General features: G+C 48.8%; 1 protein-coding gene across 1 annotated transcript in view; it reads right to left on the bottom strand.

Moving 5' to 3' along the window:
- ebf1a (EBF transcription factor 1a) overlaps positions 1–25,250 on the bottom strand; it is a 48,032-nt gene extending 22,782 nt beyond the window's left edge. The window contains exons 1-6 of the mRNA XM_035408005.1: positions 24,400–25,250; positions 23,078–23,234; positions 21,618–21,681; positions 19,914–19,969; positions 7,650–7,723; positions 4,405–4,473 (exon numbers count right to left, since the gene is read on the bottom strand). Of these exons, the coding sequence (XP_035263896.1) occupies positions 4,405–4,473; positions 7,650–7,723; positions 19,914–19,969; positions 21,618–21,681; positions 23,078–23,234; positions 24,400–24,533 (554 nt within the window). The 5' untranslated portion in view covers positions 24,534–25,250. The remainder of the gene's footprint in view (positions 1–4,404; positions 4,474–7,649; positions 7,724–19,913; positions 19,970–21,617; positions 21,682–23,077; positions 23,235–24,399) is intronic.
- Between the last annotated feature and the right edge of the window lie 736 nt (positions 25,251–25,986).

Here is a 25,986-nt window from a genome sequence, read left to right as displayed (position 1 = left end):
GACAACAGAGTGATAGACAGAGAAACAAGACACCAGAGAGAGAGAGAGAGAGAGAGAGAGAGAGAGGGAGACAGAGCGAGAGAGAGACCAGGATGGAGGGAAGTTAGAATGAAAATCAAAACAAGCAGTATAAGGTAGAAGGAAAAAAAAGGGAGAGAGAAGAACGGAGAAAGGTAGAATGAAAGGGGAGGGAGGGAGGGAGCGAGGGAGCCGCACACGGGCGAATGTGTGCACTCTTTTGGAGTCAGTCAGGCGGATGATGGGCTTGTTGACAGTGCACTGCATATGGTTAACCCTGTATTAACTCCCAGAGTCACCCCTTATTATTCCGGCTCACTTTCAGCTTAAGTGGGCCACACGCATTGCCCCCCCCAGTGCCCCCCCCAGCGGGACGGGGTCACGGCAGGAGTGTGTGTAGCTTTGACAGCTCTGCCCAAGACCTCGCAGGAGACCGCAGCCGTTTAAAAACACAGCAAATCTCTCCCCTTCTCTCTCTCCCTTTCTCTCTCTCACTCCCTCTCTCTCTCCCTCCCTTTCCTTCTCTTTCTCTCCACTTCTCTCTCTCTCTCTGCCTCTCTCTTCCTCTCCCTCTATCTCTCTCTCTCTCTCACCCTCTCTCTCTCTCTCTGCTCCATGTGAAACTCTTTAATTGCTGTATAATGAGGCTCTATTTTGAGCTCCTTCTCTCCCACATTAGGTGCTCCAGCCCAGTTAAGATCAGCCTGTAGAGCACAGAGACTCAACGGCTGTGGAGGAGCAGTACAGACTAACCGGACCCCTCTCTCTCTCACACACACACACACATACACACACACTCACACACAGCATGGCCCCGATCAGACTCACACACTTAATAAACGGGCTGAGCTGATACTTCATCACAGGCAGAAACCCCAAACTTGCGGGGACCCCAATAACACCGAGTCTCACTATTCCCTTCTTCTCAGGAAGTTTTTACTTCTCTAGATTCAGTTGGTGGTGGAACCCGCCAAACACTGCCGCTTTGGGACAGAAGCCAAAAGCCGCCATTAATGATTCAACAAGGACGCACCATGACCCAGATCCCGCTGCTTTTATTAACTCCGATTTAAAAAAAAAAAAGGATTTTATTTTATTTTGGTTCGAGCCCAGATGTTGAGGAATGTGCGGAGACCAACGCTGGCAGCTGGACCAATGAGCCAAGATCAGGAAGTCCCACGGTTACCACGGGAACTCTGAGCTCCCAGGATGCCGCATGCTTTCCCCGGCTCGGCTGACAGCTGACGTCTCTCGGTCTACTCTGGCGACCGATCGAGCTCCCCGTACGTCCTCACACACCGCACGTTAGAGACAGCGGCTCCAGGAAAAACACGAGATTTGCTCCTTTAACAATATAAAAGGGGATCATTAGTTAACTGTATTTCTGACATTCTTTAGGTTTCGCTGGAGTGGCCTATTGGGGTGTCTTCTGAGGGAAATCTAATTAGAAAATCACTCTCATTACTCAACGAGCAGAATTAGCGCTAGCCTGGCTAATTACTGCTGTAAAATCTAATCATCTCTTTGAAACAAGAGCACCCTAACGAGTGCTTATTCATTGAACTAAATAACTTCAGGGGAAGACAGAGGGTGGAAATGCGTGTTTTTAATGCATTCAGGGGAAATAATAATTCATAATTGAGTCTGTTTCAGCCAGAAGTTGTTTGTTTGTTGAGAACGCCCACCCCCCCCCCCCCACACACACCACCCCACAAAACAAAACAAAACAAAACAAAGAAAAAACTTACTGCCAAGCAGCCTATTGGTACAGAATGATTTTACTGGTAATTTTATTTTCTATTTATTCATGTTTCTCCCATGACCTATTTTTGTGCTCTGAAGGAAAATGTTACGGAAACAGAATATTTTTAATTTGGCATCAATTAATGACGACCTCGCACCTGAGCCAGGGGTTCCCATGGCAACCTGGCCAGGAGGGAGGGACTGGGGTATACAAGGGTGGGGGGCAGGGGCGGGGGGGGGCTGTTTTAGCATCAGGAGGAAGCGGAGAGATTAATCCCAGAGGCTCATGGGTAGCAGTTGTATCGTCAGTGCTACAACTCTACACACTGCTGTTCCATAACACATCGGGGGAAAGCAGAAATCTGATCCTCAGTAAAAGTTTTCTGAAGAGTGTTTAGAGTCGCAGAGGAGCTCTGGGACAGGGAGACGAGGGGGGGGGGGGCGATCTCGGCTGGGACGAGGGGGGCGATCAACAGGCCGTTTGTTCAGTGGAGTAGAAGCTGTGTGTGTGTGTGTGTGTGTGTGTGTATGCTATGTGTGTGCAGGTGTGTGTGCGCGTGTGTGTGTGTGTGTGTGTGTGTGTGTGTGTGTGTGTGTGTATGTGTGTGTGTGTGTGTATGCTATGTGTGTGTGTGTGTGTGTGTGTGTGTGTGTGTATGCTATGTGTGTGCAGGTGTGTGTGCGCACGTGTGTGTGTGTGTGTATGCTATGTGTGTGTGCATGTGTGTGTATCTGTGTGTATGCTAGGTGTGTGTGTGTGTGTGTGTGCGTGTGTGTGTGTGCGAATGTGTGTGTGTGTTATGTGGGGTGCAGCTGTCTCTAGAGCTCTGAAGCGTTCTGGCCAGTGATGCAGAAGCAGAACGAGACTCAGGTAAGAGAAGCAGCTCAGCTCAGCTGTGTTCATCTGCCAGTACAGGTCAGTGACTCTAAAACACACACACACACACGTGCGCGCGCACACGCACACTATACACCTGCGCACAAACACACGCACGCACACACACAGAAGTCCAACCCTCTTCACTTGTGTATTGCTTGAAATAAATCCTATAACATCTACTAAAATTCAAATACAACTGAGTTTCACCCATGAAACACTTAATAAACTTCACATATGCTTCAAAACTCGCACGGAATACACGGCTCCACGTCCCACTGATCAGTCACGCTAACGGGCTAGCGCACAAAGATGCCTGATCTAAGTCATCGCCATTAAAGGGTAAAAGCAAGCGTATTAAAACAGCCTGGTGTGGGTTCCCCCCCCCCGCCCCCATCACCCCCCCCCCCCCCCCAGCCGTCTCCTCTGCTGGAGCAAAGCCTTCGCCCAGAACGCTGGTGCCACAGAACAATAACTCTCATGTAAACAAATGCATTTCTCTCCCGCGTAAATCAGACGCGCGTTTCTCTCTCTCCGCTCTCTGATTGGTCGTAAACACTCCGCGCCGCCGCGCTCTGATTTGTGGCCTCTCATCATCCCCGGCGTGGCGCCCGGCGTGCAGAGGGCCGTACTGAGCGCGTGCGGGCTGGGCCCCGCCCCCTTCGCCCGAGTCGCAGTCTCTCTCAGCGTTACACGCGGCCTTCGGTGCCCCCCCCCCCCCCCCCCCATCTCACTGAGGGCAGAGAGGGGCGGTAACCGCGATCAGTCACCCAATCAGGTCCCGGCGGGGGGGGGGGGTGAAGTCCGGGCCTCGAGGCCGAGAGCCACAGACCCTTCCTCAGCACCCCGCGTTAATCTGTGCACAGTCACGCGGCCCTGTATCCAATCATGTCCGTGCTCTCCACCGCCGTGCCGCGATGCTTCCGCCGTTTGTCCCGCCGTTAAAATGCGGTTAACGTGACAACCTGAATCTGCGGATCAACGCTCAGAATACATCATCATCCTTACATCATCATCATCATCATCATCATCGCCGCCAAACCAATCACAATCACCAGAGTGCTGTGGAAAGTACAGCCCCAAACCCAGCCCATACTGCTGAAAATACAGGCCCCAAACCCAGCCCATACTGCTGAAAATCCAGGCCCCAAACCCAGCCCATACTGCTGAAAATCCAGGCCCCAAACCCAGCCCATACTGCTGAAAATACAGGCCCCAAACCCAGCCCATACTGCTGAAAACACAGGCCCCAAACCCAGCCCATACTGCTGAAAATCCAGGCCACAAACCCAGCCCATACTGCTGAAAATACTGGCCACAAACCCAGCCCATACTGCTGAAAATCCAGGCCACAAACCCAGCCCATACTGCTGAAAATACTGGCCACAAACCCAGCCCATACTGCTGAAAATCCAGGCCACAAACCCAGCCCATACTGCTGAAAATACTGGCCACAAACCCAGCCCATACTGCTGAAAATACAGGCCCCAAACCCAGCCCATACTGCTGAAAATACAGCCCCAAACCCAGCCCATACTGCTGAAAACACAGGCCACAAACCCAGCCCATACTGCTGAAACTACAGGCCCCAAACCCAGCCCATACTGCTGAAAATACAGGCCACAAACCCAGCCCATACTGCTGAAAACACAGGCCCCAAACCCATGCATTGTCACGGCAACGGCGGCCGGATTCTAAGGGTAGGGGAGAGCCTGGGGCCACAGTGGCCAGGTGAGGGGGGGCGGGGGGGGGGGAGGGCTCCTTACCTGTCGATGATGACGGGGTCGGATGGCGTCTCGTTGCGATTGCCACAGCTCTTCTTGTCACAGCAGCGGCTGGAGAGGGAGGAGGGATGGAGGGATGAGAGAGAGAGAGAGGACAGTTAACCTGCTGCTGTTTTACATATGTCAGCACCGACACCAGCCACAACAACCTTGGGGGGATGGGGGGGGTGGGGGTGGGGCAACTGCAGGTCAGGCTGTCCTCAGAACTAGGAGAGGGAGGGGGAGCAGCCTGAATCTCAGCCACGCCCAGCCTCCCCCCCCCCCCCGCAATGTTTCCACCTGCACATATGGGCGGATTACAGCGTCATAAAAACCTCTGTCCCCCCCCCAGCCTGCCGCTCATACCTGAGGACAGGTGCGCAGGGGGAGGGGGCAGCGGGGGGGGAGCAGGGAGGGATGGGACTGGGGGGGAGGGGGGGGGGGCTGAGGTCCGGACAAACACAAGGGGTGAGGTATTCTTCCCTGCTATCACCTGAGGCAGGTAATCGGCCTTCGTGCTCACTTGACACCCCCCACCCCCCCCCCGACCCCCCTGACCCCCCCACCCCCCCGCCCCCGGCCCCCGCCAGTCAAAGGGATGGGGGAGCGGGGGAATGGGCAGGCGGGGGGGGGGGGGGCAGTGAACAGCAGGGATCGCCCCGGATCGTGTTTCGGTGGTACAGATGGCAGAGGAGCGGGAAAATGGGGGGGGGGGGGGCACTGTCACTTAAAACCATCTGCATTGTTTTACTCCAGGGAGCCGGCACGCTGGCGGGGGGCCTCTGTCTGCACCCATCACCTGGTCACCTGGCCCCCCCTCCTCCCCCCCCCCCGCCCCCCCCGCCATCAGAACAGCAGGAGCGGGAACACCAGCTGATTCAGCACACCACTCTTCCCCCTTCCCCCTTTCCTGTTTCCCTCACTCTGCTTAAAGACGTACAGCTCTCTCCTTTCTCTCTCCTCCTCCTCCTCCTCCTCCTCTTCCACCTCCACCTCCACCCGTAACTTTTCTCTCTCTCTCCTCCTCCTCCTCCTCTTCCACCTCCACCTCCTCCCGTACCTTCTCTCTCTCCTCTCTTTTCCAAACGGGCACGTCTTTGTCGGTGTTCCGTTGTTTTCCTGGAAGTGGGTCACAGTGTGGTCCCACCGGATCAGAGCTGAGAGGAGCCGGGGGGGCGGGGGGGTGCCGCTGCAATTTTGCCACTTCCCAATAATCCAATCATGAGGCGAGACCCAGGGGAGCACCCACCCCCTGAATTCCAACCCCCCCCCCCCCACCGCCAAAAAAAAGTATGCTAATTAGTACACGCTCACAACAGCTTGGTTTGGGCATTCTTCCCTTTTCCTGTTAATTCCGACTCGGTCCCACAGGACAGGCGAGGAAGCCGTATCTCTAATCTCAACCGATTCTTCCTGGTGCAGCTTTTGAAGAAACGCAATCTAAGCTGCCTGCTGTAATTACCAGGACCGGCCTACCCCAGTCGTCACCGGACACCGAAGCTCTTATAAGGGGGCGCGTGCTTTTTATAGACGCAGCACAACGGGAATAAGAATTAAAAACTACGCAAATAAACTGTTTGCCTAATTACTTCCACCCAAATCTTTGGAAAACCGATTTCAGGAGATGAAAACACAGGAAACATTCTTTCCACACCTTTTAATTTTGTCCTGTAAACCGAATATTTCTCTCCGGCATGAATCTGAAATCTACTTTTAAAAAGAAGAAAAAAAGGAGTAGCTCCTTTGAAACGCTTCTGAAAGCGCGCTCCTTTTCTTGTGCCGCCCGTGTTTGACAATAAAAGACGAGGCGTTTGGGTCGCGCGGATGCAAGCTGGCTTCGCACCATATGGCTAATGGCAGGGCCCTGCAATTAACAGCCCTGATTAATGGTGAACAGACTCTCATTTTATGCTTATAATCGAGCCTGTGTTTGCACCCCCAGTGCAAAATCAGCACAGACGCAGGACAGGAAGGGGGAGAGCCACCCCAAAAACCCCAGACATATGCGTGCGAATGTGTTTGTACATTCAGTCCCTCTGTCCGTCGGCTTTACTGGTTAGCGTGTGTGTAAGGAGGAGTCTGTGGAAGATAACGAACGCGTGTTTGACACACACATCACTCCACGTGCGCGGAACAGGTAAGCCTTCACACGAGGGAAAACACAGGGCAAGATCGAGGCAGTCCGTGTGTGTGTGTGTGTGCGTGTGTGTGTGTGTGTGCGCATGCGTGTGTGTGTGTGTGCACGTGTGTGCATGCACGTGAGTGTGCATGTGTGCGTGTGTGTGTGTGCATGTGCTTGTGTGTGCATGCACGTGTGTGTGTGTGCACGTGTGTGCATGCACGTGAGTGTGCATGTGTGCGTGTGTGTGCATGTGCGTGTGTGCATGTGCGTGTGTGTGCGTGAGAGACCACATCCGTGTGTCCCTGGATGCTCGCATATATTTCATCGTCAGACACTGAGCAAACTGCATTTGTTACCCAAAGAATAACAAGAAAATTCATATTGAGTAATGAGTTTCTGCTTGTCCTAATTAACCAACCATGAGTAGGATATTTTTAGGAGGAAAACTGTTCGAATGCTCCCCAGTATTCCCAAAAATAGATGAGAGCCCTTCTTCACAACCCACTTTTAAGCGAGAGAAATTCATCTTTTGGTTTTAATTAAAGGACCAGCGTTCCATAGCGACTCGCCCTCCACTCCTTTTCTCCTCTGTGTTCCAGAGCCGGATCCCTCCTTCAGAGAAAGAGCGTCAGGCGGGACTGACCTGGTTAGGCACAGCGAGAGGGGGGGGGCACTGCATCACCGAATACCCCCCCCCCCCCCGCCACTTTGATAGAGGCTTTAAATACGAAGGCCAGCGCAGTATGAGAGAGAGGGAGGGATCCACCGGATCCCGGACGAGACCCTAGAATTTGCTCAGCTGGTGATCTTCTCAGGATAAATATTCTGATAAAGAAACGGCGTCCATTTTGTGTCTAAGTGCCGGCGGCGTGGGGTCGTCTGACTGCCAGAGCTGTCACTCAAACACCGCCAGCCCCAGTGGATCGTGGGTAAAGTGAGGACGCCCTCAGCCAAAGCGCTTCCACCAGGCTGTCCGATCAGCCAATCAGCTAGCAGAGGGGGCGCTGGGCACAGACAGGGTGTGTCACCACTCAGGGGGTACATGTGAAACGGTGTGTAGAGAGAGGGGGGGGGGAGGGGGGGAGAGAGAGAGAGAGAGGAAGAGGAAGAGGACGCCGTCTCTTACCTGCACATGATCTCATGCGTCAGCAGCACGCGACACATCTCCGGGTTCTTGTCTTGGCCTTCATAAATAATCGCCTTTGAAAAAGGAAGAGAGTTCAGTCAGGGAAGTGGGGCGAGTCACGGACACAGACATATAAAACACAGTAGCGCAGCCGAGCCTGACTCATTAATGTTAAGCCCAGAGAGGGTGAGGTAAGACTGGACCAGGTGCGCTGTGTGAACCTGCAGCTCTCCCACAGCAGGTCCAGAGCGCTAGCCGCCGCCGCCGCGCAGAACTGCAGAGTCTGAACATCACCGCTGAGGCGGGGAAGAGGGAGAGGAACAAGGCTGTCACCGCTGCTGACGTCAGGAATACCTGCCAGCCGCGAGCTCTGAGCGGCTATGAGCGGCTATGAGCGGCTATGAGCTGCTATGAGCTGCTATGAGCTGCTATGAGCTGCTATAAGCTGCTTTGAGCTGCTTTGAGCTCCTATGAGCTGCTTTGAGCTCCTATGAGCTGCTATGAGCTGCTATGAGCTACTATGAGCTGCTATGAGCGGCTATGAGCTGCTTTGAGCTGCTATGAGCTGCTATGAGCTGCTTTGAGCTGCTATGAGCTGCTTTGAGCTGCTATGAGCTGCTTTGAGCGGCTATGAGCTGCTATGAGCTGCTATGAGCTGCTATGAGCTGCTATGAGCTGCTATGACCTGCTTTGAGCTCCTATGAGTGGCTATGAGCTGCTATGAGCTGCTATGAGCTGCTATGACCTGCTTTGAGCTCCTATGAGCGGCTATGAGCTGCTTTGAGCTGCTATGAGCTGCTATTAGCTGCTATGAGCTGCTTTGAGCTCCTATGAGTGGCTATGAGCTGCTATTAGCTGCTATTAGCTGCTATGAGCTGCTTTGAGCTCCTATGAGCTGCTATGAGCTGCTTTGAGCTGCTATGAGCAGGAATACCTGCCAACCGCGAGCTTTGAGCTCCTATGAGCTGCTATTAGCTGCTATGAGCTCCTATGAGCTGCTTTGAGCTGCTTTGAGCTGCTATGAACTGCTATGAGTTGCTATGAGCTGCTATGAGCTGCTTTGAGCTGCTATGAGCAGGAATGCCTGCCAACCGCGAGCTTTGAGGTGCTATGAGCTGCTATGAGCTGCTATGAGCTGCTATGAGCTGCTTTGAGCTGCTATGAGCTTTTCTACTCTCTGAGGAGAAAATACAAATGCACTGAACAGTTATTCACCCCAAAAAACACACAACAGTAAAGTCACCCCAAAACACATCCAACTAACAGCGCAGAAACCCCAAAAAACACCAAACAAGCAATGCATTCACCCCAAAACACACACACCCAACAAGCAATGCATTCACCCCAAAAAACACACAACAGTAAAGTCACCCCAAAACACCAAACAAACAATGCATTTACCCCCAAAAGAGATATTCAACTAACAACGCATTCACCCCAAAAAACACACCCAACAAACAATGCATTCACCCCAAAACCACACAATGGCAGTGTACTCCTTGTTTAGAGTAGCATTCTCCATAAGCGCGTTAGCATAAGGCTTAAATTAGCCTGGCTGGCACGTCTGCAGCAGCAGCAGAACAGCTCAGCTGAGACCCAGGTGCTAAGGAGCCATCACCTGACGGAGGGGAAGCAAGAGGAGCAAGCGCGCCTCGAACATACCCTCACGTTCAGCCCCAAAATGAGCTCCTTGTTCATACAACTGGAAACTGACTGTGGAGATTTTCGAGTGAAAATAAAATTGCTTATTTTTCAGGAGGTATGAACGGTTTTCTTATTCTCCCAGAACACTATCAGCAAACTCTACTGGGTGTGTGTGTGTGTGTGTGTGTGTGTGTCCCGCGCAGCGATTAGCAAAACTGCCTCTACACACCCTAATGGGATAATAAACTGCAGTATAGTTTTACAATATGGAGGCAATGTGGGCATATTGATCTTTCTGAGCGTGATATTAAAATAGCTGCTGCAGTCCTGTCCTTCTGTGAGTACTCCTGCGTTCAGGAGACAGACTCAGACAGTGTGGGGAGCTCTGTGTGTTTCTCTAACTGTGCGGTATTTCAGATTTGGGCTGAGGCTGGCAGCCTGGTGTTTGACTGAGTCGGTCTGCTGGAGCGTAACAGTGTTTACTTGCAAAGACACAGTTTCTAGACGTACTCTAACATGTAAACCCCAAACAAACACTGGCATGTCATAGTATGGCAGCAAGAGCAGCGGGAGGGGTGTGTGTGTGTGTGTGTGTGTGTGTGTGTATCAGTGTGTGTGCATGTGTATCTGCAGGCGTATGGCTGCGCATGGGTGTGGTGTGTGTGCGCGTGTGTGGGTGCATGTGAGAACATGTGTATGCGTGCGCGTATGTGTGGTATTGGTGTGTGTGTGTGTGTATGTGTGTTTGTATATCTGTGTGTGCCTGTGTATGTGCATGTGTATATCTGTCTGTGTGTGGGTGTTTGCGTATGAGTGGTATTGGTGTGCGTGTGTATCTGTCTGTGTGCCTGTGTGCCTGTGTGTGTGTGTGTGTGTGTGTGTGTGTGTGTGTGTGGGGGGGGGGGGGGGGGCACTAGCAGTTGGACTGCCAGACTGGAGTGTGTGGAGCCATCTGGCCCGTTCTCCACATCTTCCAAAAACCTCAGCTTTGTTTGCACCCTTCCATTCCACACAACACGTTTTTCTCAGCGCCGCGAATCTCCCGTTTCCCCCAAACATACACAGCCCCGATTCGCTCCGACGCCATCTTCCCATCAACACCCCCCCCCCCCCCCCAACGTTCATTAGGGGGGGAGACGAGGCCCACTGTTCCACACCACTCTCAGTATGTCAGCCGCCCGTATCTTCCAGCAATAATTTTAACGGAACAACATTTTTATTTATTTTTTCCAGTTTCAGTAACCATAGAATTTACAGGAGAAAATCTGAGCGCTTAAGATTTACCATCACACTGAAATAAACGGCTAGATTTCTGTATCACACTTACAGACGAAGCGACTACTGATGCACTCTCACCCAATTATCAGAATACGTCACATAGAGAAAACCAACACTGCCATGATACAAAGAGTCTGAATACTGTACACAGACAAACCAGCACTGCCATGATACAAACAGCCTGAATACTGTACACAGACAAACCAGCACTGCTATGATCCAAAGAGTCTGAACACTGTACACAGACAAACCAACACTGCCATGATCCAAAGAGTCTGAATACTGTACACAGACAAACCAACACTGCCATGATCCAAAGTGTCTGAACACTGTACACAGACAAACCAACACTGCCATGATCCAAAGAGTCTGAATACTGTACACAGACAAACCAACACTGCCATGATCCAAAGAGTCTGAACACTGTACACAGCCATTCATCACTATGGATAAGAGCATATGTCAAATGACTTTAATGCAATATCATGTTTGTACTTGCTCTGTACTTGTTTGCTTTATCACTAAGAAAGATTACACATATATAAATATATATTATTCTAGTTCGTTCTCATTTATTTTATTATCATGCAATAGCATTAGCTGTCATACAGGTAACTGCCAAAATAAAGGAAACACCAACCATAATATCCCTCTCTGTGAAGTTCTCACCAGACTGAGGTCACTTCAGCCACTGTTCTTCAGGAAACATCAGCAGGTTCCGCCATTTTAGTCCCTGCAGCCCCCTCCATGGCTTCTCGTATCCATGGAAGCCAAAATAAGGAGTAATTGGGCCAGCTGGCCCTTCTACACACAACCACGAGCATTCTGGGATGTTAACTGCTTCACAAACTCGTGAACCGCACCTGTGCGGAAGCGCGCGCTTTTAATAAGCTTTGCATCGCTCGCTCACTGAAGCGTGTCCTTTATTTTGGTTCCCTGTATACATCACTGTAATAAACGCACGCGCTCCCACTCACGCATTGCTTTTATTTATGGAATATGTCCATGGCAACGAGGCAATAAAAATATCACAATATTTATTTTCTGAAGGGAAAAACAAAACACGGCAAAGAAAGAGTTCCTCCTGACAGCGTAACTCTTTACCCTGTTCTTAAAATGTCACAGTTTGTTTTTTGTTTTTTAGTTTAGCCTGTTTGTTTGTTTTTTTTCCCCCCGCTGAGTTATTGCCGCGGTCGCAGTGTCTGGAGCTGGCGAGCTCTGTTTCACTTTGAGAGTGTGGGAGCCAAGGTCCTTCCAAAGACGAGGAACATGCATCACTGTCCCTGGCGTTTAAAACATGGGGCTCCATCCATCCCGCCTCCCCCTGACCCCGGGGAGGCCGCGGGACGGAGAGGAACCCCGAGCTACGCCGCGCGCGACGTCCTCTGCAGATCCTCAGCTCTGATTCGCCAAACACTGCGCCGCGTTTCTGCCGGGGACTCAGAGGGGCCTGCGCGTGACACACGCGGCGCTGCGGGAGAGCACGGGAACGCAGTGTTTACTTGCAAAGACACAGTTTCTAGACGTACTCTAACATGTAAACCCCAAACAAACACTGGCATGTCATAGTATGGCAGCAAGAGCAGCGGGAGGGGTGTGTGTGTGTGTGTGTGTGTGTGTGTATCAGTGTGTGTGCATGTGTATCTGCAGGCGTATGGCTGCGCATGGGTGTGGTGTGTGTGCGCGTGTGTGGGTGCATGTGAGAACATGTGTATGCGTGCGCGTATGTGTGGTATTGGTGTGTGTGTGTGTGTATGTGTGTTTGTATATCTGTGTGTGCCTGTGTATGTGCATGTGTATATCTGTCTGTGTGTGGGTGTTTGCGTATGAGTGGTATTGGTGTGCGTGTGTATCTGTCTGTGTGCCTGTGTGCCTGTGTGTGTGTGTGTGTGTGTGTGTGTGTGTGTGTGTGGGGGGGGGGGGGGGGGGGCACTAGCAGTTGGACTGCCAGACTGGAGTGTGTGGAGCCATCTGGCCCGTTCTCCACATCTTCCAAAAACCTCAGCTTTGTTTGCACCCTTCCATTCCACACAACACGTTTTTCTCAGCGCCGCGAATCTCCCGTTTCCCCCAAACATACACAGCCCCGATTCGCTCCGACGCCATCTTCCCATCAACACCCCCCCCCCCCCCCCCCAACGTTCATTAGGGGGGGAGACGAGGCCCACTGTTCCACACCACTCTCAGTATGTCAGCCGCCCGTATCTTCCAGCAATAATTTTAACGGAACAACATTTTTATTTATTTTTTCCAGTTTCAGTAACCATAGAATTTACAGGAGAAAATCTGAGCGCTTAAGATTTACCATCACACTGAAATAAACGGCTAGATTTCTGTATCACACTTACAGACGAAGCGACTACTGATGCACTCTCACCCAATTATCAGAATACGTCACATAGAGAAAACCAACACTGCCATGATACAAAGAGTCTGAATACTGTACACAGACAAACCAGCACTGCCATGATACAAACAGCCTGAATACTGTACACAGACAAACCAGCACTGCTATGATCCAAAGAGTCTGAACACTGTACACAGACAAACCAACACTGCCATGATCCAAAGAGTCTGAATACTGTACACAGACAAACCAACACTGCCATGATCCAAAGTGTCTGAACACTGTACACAGACAAACCAACACTGCCATGATCCAAAGAGTCTGAATACTGTACACAGACAAACCAACACTGCCATGATCCAAAGAGTCTGAACACTGTACACAGCCATTCATCACTATGGATAAGAGCATATGTCAAATGACTTTAATGCAATATCATGTTTGTACTTGCTCTGTACTTGTTTGCTTTATCACTAAGAAAGATTACACATATATAAATATATATTATTCTAGTTCGTTCTCATTTATTTTATTATCATGCAATAGCATTAGCTGTCATACAGGTAACTGCCAAAATAAAGGAAACACCAACCATAATATCCCTCTCTGTGAAGTTCTCACCAGACTGAGGTCACTTCAGCCACTGTTCTTCAGGAAACATCAGCAGGTTCCGCCATTTTAGTCCCTGCAGCCCCCTCCATGGCTTCTCGTATCCATGGAAGCCAAAATAAGGAGTAATTGGGCCAGCTGGCCCTTCTACACACAACCACGAGCATTCTGGGATGTTAACTGCTTCACAAACTCGTGAACCGCACCTGTGCGGAAGCGCGCGCTTTTAATAAGCTTTGCATCGCTCGCTCACTGAAGCGTGTCCTTTATTTTGGTTCCCTGTATACATCACTGTAATAAACGCACGCGCTCCCACTCACGCATTGCTTTTATTTATGGAATATGTCCATGGCAACGAGGCAATAAAAATATCACAATATTTATTTTCTGAAGGGAAAAACAAAACACGGCAAAGAAAGAGTTCCTCCTGACAGCGTAACTCTTTACCCTGTTCTTAAAATGTCACAGTTTGTTTTTTGTTTTTTAGTTTAGCCTGTTTGTTTGTTTTTTTTCCCCCCGCTGAGTTATTGCCGCGGTCGCAGTGTCTGGAGCTGGCGAGCTCTGTTTCACTTTGAGAGTGTGGGAGCCAAGGTCCTTCCAAAGACGAGGAACATGCATCACTGTCCCTGGCGTTTAAAACATGGGGCTCCATCCATCCCGCCTCCCCCTGACCCCGGGGAGGCCGCGGGACGGAGAGGAACGCCGCGCTACGCCGCGCGCGACGTCCTCTGCAGATCCTCAGCTCTGATTCGCCAAACACTGCGCCGCGTTTCTGCCGGGGACTCAGAGGGGCCTGCGCGTGACACACGCGGCGCTGCGGGAGAGCACGGGAACGCAGAGCGCTCGCCATCGCCGTCGGGTATAACGCAACATCTGAGTGGGCGGAGAAACAACAGCGCTCTGAAACCTCACCTAAAACATCGCAGACGGCTCAACCCCATGATTGCCTGCTGCAGTCACACCGACTGCAACCTGAAATTAGGGAGGGCCCAGAAACAAGCGAGCCGTCGGTCCTGTCCCGGTTCTGAGTCCAAATCTCTGTCCAGACGCTCCTCCAAAAATCTTAAACCGAGCGGCAGCAGATGCAATCTAAAGAGCCCAGTCCTATCTCTCTCGCCGCTGTTTTTCTTTTCTTTTTTTTCCTTCTGTTCCTGACCCTGTCCCCTCCTATCAAACAGCAGAATAACCGTTAGGCAACACTGCAATTACACGCAATCGCATTCTCTCACGGGAAACGCGGAGAAGCTTGTGCAATCCCGAGATTCAGAAGCCACAAAGGGTAAAAAACAAAACAAAGAAAAACAGAAACTAGCCGCTTGTTTCCAGGAGGAGTAAAGGGAGCGCAGAACGAGGCGGCGCTCTCAGTGCGTCTCACAGGCTGGGTTCTTCAGAAATGAGCAGCGAAGCGACGCCAGCGGTACGTTCAGGAGGCCTGCGCGCGCTCGGGGGACACTGAGGCGCTCTTTCGGATTTGTGCGCGTCCAAATGTTTCCGTACGGCCTGCATTCGCTCCTCCGACACGCGGGGGGGACAGAGCGGCACATTCATGCCCCGTCTTACGCAATCGAGCGCTATACACAGGCTGCGATTGGAGGAAACGTCTAATATGGGAGATTTATGCCGCCGCGCATTTTGTTTATATTAGTGAAGTGCGTCGGACCCAGAGCGCACGTTACATAAATATGGCTCCTCCCTCCCCCCCCACCCCCCACTCCCTCCCACCCCCGTCCCCCCTCCCCCGTCCCGCGCTCCAGAGGCCTGGTAGCTGATGGAAAATGACCAGGAAAGAAAAGCTGGATATAATAAAGAGGGTCTGTGACCCGCCTGCTGAGGAAACGCAATGTGACCCCGCCCCTTTCTCTCTCTCTCTGACCCGCCGGCGAAGCGACCTCAAGCGCGCACGCGAAAGACATTCAAGACACGACCTCTTAACTCTTAAGGGTCCACGTGCGCCTGGGAAAAAAATTTTTAAAAAAGGACTGTGCCAGACGATCCGTTTGGGCCCCGGAGCCGCCGCCGCCCCCCCGCGCCCCCCCCCCCCCCGTCGAGCCGAACGCGTGCGCAGTAACAGGCGCCCGCCGCCGATATCACTGTTAGTACACACTTTATTCTGCAGAAGTAAGTTTTCATTTTTCATTTGCAGTTTTTCCTCAAAGGCCTTGATGTGACAACTGCGTCTGAGGCGTGTAAACAAGCAGCTATAAATATGCCGGAGCTCACTTCCCTTTCAGCCGCCGCCGCCGTCGCGCACGCGGGCGTCACCGGGAGAGCGAGCGCCCTCCGCGCGGGACGCCGGCGCTTTGTTCCGCGGCTCAGCTGCTCTGGCGCCGAACCCGGGGTGAGGGGGGGCCCCGCTCCCGCGCCGCCTGCGTCTGAACTGCCAGCCGCCGGGCCGCAGATCACAGATACGGCTGTCAGTCTGACACCACGGGCCCCAACACCGCAGACTACACCGCAGAGTGTGCGTGTGTGTGTGTGTGTGAGTGTGTTAGTGCATGTGTGTTTGTGTGTGTGTGTGTGTGTGTGTGTGTTAGTGCATGTGTGTTTGTGTGTGTGTGTGTGTGTGTGTGTTAGTGCATGTGTGTTTGTGTGTGTGTGTGTGTGTGTTAGTGCATGTGTGAGTGTGTTAGTGTGTGTGTGTGTGTGTGTGTCTGTGTGCGTGTGTGTTTGTGTGTGTGTGTTAGTGCATGTGTGTTTGTGTGTGTGTGTGTGTGTGTGTGTTAGTGTGTGTGTGTGTTAGTGCATGTGTGTTTGTGTGTGTGACAGGATGTGTATTATTATTATTGCTCATAACTGTTATTGGAATAATTATGAGTAGCAATATTATATAAATACGTAATAACCGTTTATTATTATTTTTAAGTCCAAAAATGGTATAAGAAATGTTTATCCCTATAAGGCCAAATTTGGAATTATTCATTTAACTAGAACCCAAAGCATGATGCGCTAATGTATTTATTGCTGTTTTTGGTAATTGCTGTTATTCTTGTTGTGGCAATAGGAATAAGCCTGTGGTGCGCTGAGCAGTTCGCGGTGAGTTATGGTAATTATGGCTTGTTATTTACTTCCAGGGGTCTGGACGGCAGCTGCGTGCGCAGTGCTGTTTGTGGTTTTCCAGCTCTGATTGACTCTTATGGGAAGCGCGCATCCAGCGATCCAATAACCCTCTGCACTCCCCAGCACTCGTCTCTCATTGGCCAGGGAGTGTGTGGAAATTGCAGCACAGCCAATCACAGAAAAGGGGCTTACGAGGTTCACAGGGACGTGTCTCAGAATCTTAACTCACCGTTAAATACTCCAGTGCCATGGGCTGCAAGTTGCTCATAAAATTTTCTGGATTTTTATTTTGGAAAAAGGAGCTATTTAATAAAAGGGGCCTGTTCAATTATTCCGCTGGTGGTCTGTCCTGGTCTTTTGACAATCACATTTTAAGCAAGTGTTACTTTTTTTCACCGCTTGAACAACATTACGAGTTTGGCAGGCTAAGAACAAATGTGGAAGTAATTAGCAGAAAAAGTCAATCCTTGCGAAACAATAAACGACAACAGCAGAGTTTTCCATTTGGACTCGATTTTTAACTTATTTTCTTTACGCTGGTGATCCAAGCTCGATACCCAACAAAAACCACGCGGAACGTGTGGCGTGGTCTCAGATTGTCATAATCTGTATAATTTTACTATGAAAAGGATTTGTGCTGGAGCAGCAGGTAGAGGAGGGACTGAGGCTAAAAAATCGGCTTCCTGTAGAAACTGACATTTGTTTCTGATGCGTCTTGAAAACACCTCTTCTCTAAAGGGACCCTACGGCGATGTTCCCGCAGCACAGGCAAACTCCACCCCCCCCCCCCATCCCCCCTATCCGCCCCCCTCACCCCCCACCCTGGCGTCTCTATCCATTATAATAATAATAATGATACTTAATCACTCTTAATATAGAATATTTATTATTATTTATGTTATTATTTTTATTGCTGTTATGATGGGTAGAACACGCTGGGCTGCAGTGGAGAGGAAAACCCAGAGAATCAGGCCACTCCTCTACCTCCTGTCAGGCAGCAAGCCCCCCCCCCCCCCAAACAACACCTGAGACGGGCCTGTCCCAGGGACCCTGTATTCATTTCACCGTATCAAAGGGTCCCGCACTTCAGAATGGGCCCCACCCAGAAGCCTTCCAGCCATAAGCCTGTCCCAAAAAAAAAAATCTTTTTTAAAAAGAAGCTGTCTTACAGCCGCCAGGGTCCAGACGGACGGGCGGACGCGTACGCTGCTCTCCCCCGGCACACAAACACGCGGCACAGCCTGCCTGCAAACCCGTTCTCTACGCTCCGCTGTCAAACTCTCTGTCATGTGACTGCCTGAGAGTCTCAATTAGCCAATACCATGTGACGCCCGACAAGAGTCAATTTATGAGCTGTACAAAGCAAAACTGCTTATTACCTATTAAGATTCGAACACAACAATGATATCGCAAATCAATATTATGATATTTTATGTTCTTTCAGTTTGGGATTTTACAGGTATGCAGGGTCTTACAGTAAAACACTTCCCTTCCTGCATGGTGTTACAGTAAAACACTTCCCTTCCTGCATGGTGTTACAGTAAAACACTTCCCTTCCTGCATGGTGTTACAGTAAAACACTTCCCTTCCTGCATGGTGTTACAGTAAAACACTTCCCTTCCTCCATGGTGTTACAGTAAAATACTTCCCTTCCTGCATGGTGTTACAGTAAAACACTTCCCTTCCTCTATGGTGTTACAGTAAAATACTTCCCTTCCTGCATGGTGTTACAGTAAAACACTTCCCTTCCTGCATGGTGTTACAGTAAAACACTTCCCTTCCTGCATGGTGTTACAGTAAAACACTTCCCTTCCTCCTTGGTGTTACAGTAAAACTATTTCCTTTTAGTGTCCCTCAAGATCAGTGGTAACCAGCCCTGTTCCTGGAGATCTACCATCCAGTACGTTTTAATTTTGACCCTAATTTGGCACACCTGACACCTGAGTCGATACACCCTCTTCAGGGAACCATCAAAAGCAGCAAAATTATAAGTTATCCCGCCTACCGGGGGACGGGAGTTTATCAGGAGGCACATAAACTCTCTGCGGACACACGCTCACCGCGGCAACGTGCCGAATCGCCCATTACCGCGATGAATCCCGCGGAAGACTCTGTGATATTCCATGTGGCGAAGTGCCGAGAGATCACAGCGCCCCAGCCGACAGACAGCGGGGAGCGCTGAGCGTGGGGAACCCCCACCCCCCTCGAACTCTGCTGCACTCCCCCCCCCAGGGGCCGCTGTACCCAGGCCCCCACCAAGCCCCCCACCCCCAGGCCCAGCGTGTCACTGTGACATCACACCACTCCGGTTAACTGCCCAGCATCCTCGCCTGAGCCCTCAAAATCTCCCCCCCCCCCCAGGGGCAGATCCCCCCCCCCCGCCCCACACCCCCCCGGTGGCAGGGCAGCCACAGTCCCGCGTTTCGGAGGCACACGGCGCCACATTTCTGCGTCTAACTCTCGTTGTCACCTTATTAATTTGCTTTGCGGAAAAGCGTGCAGGCGCAGACGAGGATCGGGGGGACACGCGGTAAGTATGTGGAACGCGCACGGTAAGTATGTGGAAAGCACACGGTAAGTGAATCAGGAAAGTGCTGGAAGCGGAGTCTGCCATGTGACCAGGGCTTCCTCATGAGCCTCGGGCCGCTAAGCCACGCCCCTTCCACCGGCCACAGGAACAAGAAGCAAACAAAGCAGAAAAAAATAAGATCCACGTTTTTTTTTCTTTCTTTCCTCTTTTGTACACGACGGTGTCTTCATATCCAATATGACTGACCCTCTGCTAAGTGCCAAAAGTCACAATACACCCCCCCTCTGCGTAAACGGTTACCCCCCCCCCGCCCCCTCGGTCACACACATCACAGGAAGCGGCTCAGCTTCAGTGAGGCCGCCTCCCCTTCCCACAGGGCAGCTCCCATTCTGAGGGGCGTGGCTAAATGTGACATTACCCACGTGCCCCAAGGGCACTGTCCACACACACACCCTGTGCACACACACACACACACGCACACACACTAACACATACTGTACACACATACACACGCACACACACCCTGCGCACACGCACACACATGCACTCACACACTGTCCACATACACCCATATTCACGCATGCACACACACACACAAATGAAAAATGAAACCATGCACACACACGCGCACATGTACACAAACATGCACACATACACACACGCGCGCGTGCGCACACACACACACACACACCCTTGCACCCAAAGGTGTAAAAACAGGAACGCATATATGCCCAGCACTGTTTAAACTTTCCTTCTTGTTCTGGGGGTTATTACTGTGGGGGGGGGACATTTCCCTTACCTGCTTAGTCATGGAGTCAATCAGCCGCACATAAAAGTCCTGTTCTGTTCTGATGCCTGTCGGAGAGAGCACACACAACGCTGGAGTGATACAGCTGAAAGATTGCCATGGTACACACACACACACACACTCCCTCACCAAAGAGACTCACTATCTCTTTCTCAGCTATACTGTCCTTACATATTCTCAGTCCCAGTCTGAACCGCGCGTTGACATTTTGAATTGTGTCCTTCTGCAGATTCTAATGATTGCTTCCATCTGCCGAATGATATCTTTATTGCGCATGCATTATTCATCGATTTCCCTTTTCGCACGTGCAGCGATGTTTTCCTCTTTTCTCTTCCGCCCGAACTTGCCTCCACTTATTCTAATTAACCGAGACATGGCATGTAACGTTTGTCATTCTCCCCACCAATTGTTCATAAAACGCCGATTACGGGCCTACATTGCAGTACACAATGAGCGTGCCCGTGAGGGGCCTGCCATATCAAATAATAATTCATACACAGCCGTTTTATCCGATATGATAACAAGCTCCATTCATTAAATTACAGGACGTAAATGTTGTGACACGAATCGTCACTATCATTTCGGTTGTCACGAGGACATTAGGTATTAAGAGTTTTGTTAACATATTTATATTTAATATGCTTGTTCTACAAAAACCTTTACAACAAACGTGTCCTCCGTACTCTTTAAAATAGGCTGCATCCCAACAAATGCAATTCACACACACACACAAATTATTTAACTAGAAAATCGCAAATTAGTCTCCAATATTAACTTAAGGCGATTACAATACACAAATGCCAAATATAGAGTTCGCGTTCACTCTGTCACTGGCGCTCTCCGTCCTCATTATCAGCAGTAATCACAATGTTAGAAGCGGGGATGATTTACTCTCCCAAGTGCTGGCAAGCAGCAATAAACTCATACGATAAATTATTCAGGAAGTCGCGCGAGCAAGCTACTATCCGCGGCTCCAAAATCAGGGGCACGCGGAGAACGCGCGCCAGCACATTATTCAAATAGAGTAAGTAACGAGTAGAAAGATGCCGGCTACAAACATAAATAGTGAAAAACGCGAGGTTTAACAAAAAAAAAAAAAAATGCAGGCGCCGCTGGTGCATAAAAAAGGCAGTGGCATTTTTAAAAGCAGCTGCTCCGCACGAACAGCGATTGTTGAGCATGACTTTAACTGCGCTGAAATTTGATGGGCCCACCGTCAACTAAAAAGCGGCTGAATTACACCCATCATCATCCAAACTGTACATCATTTTGGACTGTAAGGAGAAATCGATATGATGTATACATAAAATAATAATAATAATAATAAACCTGTACAAACCAAACGTAAAGACAGGCTATTCTTTGATCATGCACAGTTAATGATGCACAGTCTCCATTAACAATTATTACTTAACATTCAGTGACAGGCTACCATCATAGCTCATTATGAATGTTAGTGTTTGCGCAACCGTAATATCATTAACAAACAGCTACTATCATCATACATTTACAACAATCGCTGGCTATAACGAGCAGGCCAAGTTCTGAGAAATGTGATAATGGTGGGAACAGCTCGCGCGTGGTCTCGCGGAACTTTGTTTCCGTAACTTTCATGCAAATGACATTTGCCGCTGCGACTTTCGCGTGGAAACGAAACTCCGCCGGTTTATGAACAGATGCCCGCGCGACACTCACCGTTGCTGTAGAGAAGCTGTAGTCTGTAGTGTATTCCATTGTTCGTTTTCTCGCCATTTGATTCCTGCAAAACGCAAATGAAAGTTATAATTGGAAATATTATTATTAAAACACTTCCTGAGCATTTAAATGGGTCCATACTGACATCCAGCAAAGATAATTCCACCCGAACAATGCAAGATTGTTGACAGAGGTAAACCATATACATACAAAAGTTTTAGCTGAAGTAAAACATGCAAATGTATTCATTTATTTAGTAGGCCTACAGCGTTTTTATACGCCGAAAAAACAGCACTTGGTAAAAGCGTATGCTTTTTTAATGTATAACAAAAATAACGGGTATAAATGAACGTGCTTCCCAATTAACTTCTGGATATTATTTCTTTTAGAATATATCCATCTTAAACTGCAAAACTAAATAACAACGGACGTGCATAAAATTGTTTAGCACGTGATTCAGTTACCTTGTGAGTGTCACATGGAGAGGGCTAAGTGCACGTGCGTATTTCTGAACTAATACTTCTGGCAAAATGTGCGTGATATTGACTGTGAGTCTTCTAGCGAAATGTTAAAAAGTCTGAGATGTTTGTCTAAAAACATGAAAGTGCCCCGCTATGTCAAAGTAAACGTCAATCTGAAAATAAACAAAGGTATGAAATATTAGACACGTTAACAGCGCAATCAAACGCAAATTTCAAAGCGCGGCAGATAACATGAGCAGCGATCAGAAGCTGACGTCAATGATTAATCTTTGAAAATAATAAACACTATTTTTGTACTTCCTTCAAGCAAAGTCGCACGAAGGAAGTGAACCATGGTGTTCCCTTCATATTCAGATATTCAAATAATTTTTGACGTTTCTCTTTTCATGAGCGCACAGGCCTGTGTTCAAACGGTATGAAAATATGAAGCATGTTTTACAGCAGCAGAAACTGCTTTTAAGAAAATTATAGCGGCTTATAATAAATAATATATGCGCATCAAATAAAAAAGCTTTTCGCGTAACTCCCGAATGCATAAATGTAGTCCACACTAAAATAAAATAATGCATCTAATGTTCTCGCAAAATGATGTATCCAACATCCAACCTTTTTACAAAAATATGATGCATAAAAAAAAAATTAAGCGCTGTTCGGGCTATCGTTGAAAACGTGTAGCCTACCAGTTAAAGTTGTTTACAAACCATAAATGTTCTCCGATTAAAAATAATTACCATCTAACCACAAGGAAGCGAGTCGTTTAGACTACCTTTTAAACGCATCTAAAACATGAATTCTCCATGGAGTTGGAGCAGCATAAAATTTTGAAATGAAAACGTAAACCCTCGTTTTATATTATACTTATAAAAAACGCGATGTCGCCCCTAATCCAGGACTGTGACTTAATAGAGCAGTGAACTTTGATCTCGCTGAAATCATTTGGCTATTAATCAAATATTACTCAAGACTGCAGTAACTTACCTTTTCCTTTTCGACAAAGCCGACAAAAGATGTCCTTTCAATTTCCACCGGCTGACCTTGTCTGTCGTACAGAGCCAAAACGAAGTGGAAGAAGTTGGATTTCCGAAGATTTGACGGCGGTTGCTTCTCGAAGTGCGCGCGGGCAAGACCCACTCCGCTGCAGACAGAGGCACGAGGCGTTAGGTGCGATTAACAGCTAAAACATCTTATTCTCTTTAAAATATGATGCTGTGAGTTCCATGTTTTATTCCGTCAAATAGGTTTCAGATATCCCTGGATGTTCTGACTACTAGATGATACGAACTGATAGATTGATAGATTTCAGTCTTGGCATGACTAATATTTAACTTCCCTTTACGTCTAAGTTTGTATGACGTTAATGTATTGGGAGGGTAACAATTTAAAACACCGTTATTAGCCTACTTCAATCTATAATCTAGCATTTCTAATTTATATTTATGTATTTGATAGTCGGACCATTAAACTGCCTAGTTTATAAAGTGAACGGTCAAAACACCAAGTCACTTATTTTGTAAAATTCTAATAGGCCTTCACGCTGCATGTCCACATGGAATTTCCATTGTAGAATTTAAACCTGGAGAAAACACGCTACTCGTGTGTAATGCTAAGAGTAGTGTATTAATTATCCTGAATAATGCCTTCGCCACGTGGGTTTGTGTGTGACGGACCTCTACGGAGAGTGATGAAAAAATGTTGACAATGGAAACACATTTCAAAGAATTTAAAACACTCTTATACACGCCTTCCATAGCTTACCACAGTTAGGGGAGAGAGCCCCTACCACACCGCTGACCAAGTGTGCACATTGGTCTGTTGGTTTTCATTTGTACATTTTTTTAAAATTAGTGAAAATAATTCATAATTAGCCATTAATTTTAATGCCACAAGCCATTCTAGAATGTAAGAATTGATTACTATTGTTGTTATTATTAATATTATTATTATTGTTATTATCATTGTTGTGGTTGTTGTTGTTGTTATGAGTATCTTTGAGAATTTAAATTAGTTGTTTCTTTAGCTATTTATATCAGTCTTTAAGTATTGGGCAGCAATAGATATGCACATCCGTGAACCGTGTTTATCACCACCAACTTTAATGGAACGTTTGGAACAAGACCTGAGAGAGAACAAAACGGCTCAAAATTACTAAATTGACTGGTCTATTGTCCAATGAGCTCCGTCTTAAATAACGGCGGCACCAAAAGCGAGCCGCAAAACGCCTCCGCTCCGTGTCTCGCTCGCGCGGAGCGGACTCTGCTCCGTGTCTCGCTCGCGCAGAGTAGACGCTGCTCCGCGCTTACCTCTGAGCGGCCGTGTTCGCATCCAGCACCCCGGCTCCCTGCATCCACGTTCGCACCGCGTTCATCCCGGATCCGAGGGGCTCCTCTTTCATACCGCTCCCACTCCTTTGAATACTCTCCTGAATCCCAAACATGAAAACAGCCTTTTTTTGTCTCTCGCGCAGCGTTTTCTTAATTTAAATTTTTTTTTTAATTTAAATGCTATTCCCCGCCCCGCGTCTTCTGTTCGCCGGCAAATGCTTCGCAGCGCGTGGATGAGATCGGTATCTTGTGTGCAGGTGTCTTTTCTTTTTCCACCGATTTTTCTTTCATAAACACTGATACAAAACGGGAAAAGTACGAGAAGAAGCGCGAGCTGTCAGAATCCAGGTTTCGGCGCAGATTTCAGGAGCGCCGCAAATAGAAACAACAACAAAAACAAAATAAATAAAAATAAAGTAATGTTGAGACGCGAGACGAAGAGACGCTCACTTGAGGGTTACCCCTGTCCCCTCTGTATTAAGAAATCGGCTTAGCATAAAACAGCTCTGATGTCAGTTTAAGTAACAATAGGATCAACTACGGCTTTCAGCCTGGGCGAGATCAAATGTCATCATCCAATGACAAGTTTTTTTCTTCCTTCTTTCCAGCAAAGAGCTTTCTCGGATAAAAAATCAAATGAATGAAAAATAGGAAACGACGAAGAAGAGGTGGACCCTTGTGGATGCAGATCCCGCGTTACTCCCCTTGTTAAAATGGGAGTGATTTGTGTCCCTTCCCTAAGGAATCCGATTTGGCTATCTCTGGGAACTAAACACGAGCACACTAACCCCAAAGGGGAGAGGGAGTGACTGTGCGCGAGCAGGCCGCCCCCGAAACAGAGGCAAGCCCCGAACACCGATTCGCGATTAACCAATCAGCGCTCAAAATGCTCGATTACATATGTAAGTCCACCCCTCCCTTAACAAACAGCAGCATTTCCAAGTCAACGAACGCCAAAAATGAAGTTTCTTTACGCCAGATGTCACAGAGATAACTGTGCACGGAGCACCTCGGAATCGCGCCGAGTTCAGACGACTACACTTCGTGATTAGTTACTAATTTGTCCAGACACATTGCGTTTGCAACAACACCGCTATCCCGTCAAAGGTAAATTCTTCCTTCTAGTGCGGTAACATCAGCAGCAACAGCACCGTATCTTGGGCAGCCCAACAGAACGCAGTCGTCATTCGACCCTCTTCTGCGGCTTCTAACCTTTTGGACTTTGTTTTTCGTCCGCCTGATGATTCGGTAGCATCTGTTCGGGCTCTCAAAGTGATGTCCGGATGAACTGAAATGCGTAGCGACTGTAAATAACGCGAGCGTCTTGTCAGCGCCTCTTCCGTAGACTACGTTTGATAGCCCGTTTCCTTTATAGTTTATTTATTTGGGCTTCGATTGCGCGCTCTAAAATGGCAGTCACACTAAAAACCGACATTCTCGCGCATCTATAAGACAAGTTATTTCCTAAGGACAGTAGATTAATTTAATTGGTGATGGCTAGATTGTCATTTGGATAATAAAAACTTGCAACTCCATTTTAAGGTAAATTAATGCTCACAACTGAAA

This window comes from Anguilla anguilla, chromosome 3, assembly GCF_013347855.1.
Source record: "Anguilla anguilla isolate fAngAng1 chromosome 3, fAngAng1.pri, whole genome shotgun sequence".
Lineage (NCBI taxonomy): Eukaryota > Metazoa > Chordata > Actinopteri > Anguilliformes > Anguillidae > Anguilla > Anguilla anguilla.
This window is presented reverse-complemented; position numbering and strand designations above follow the sequence as displayed.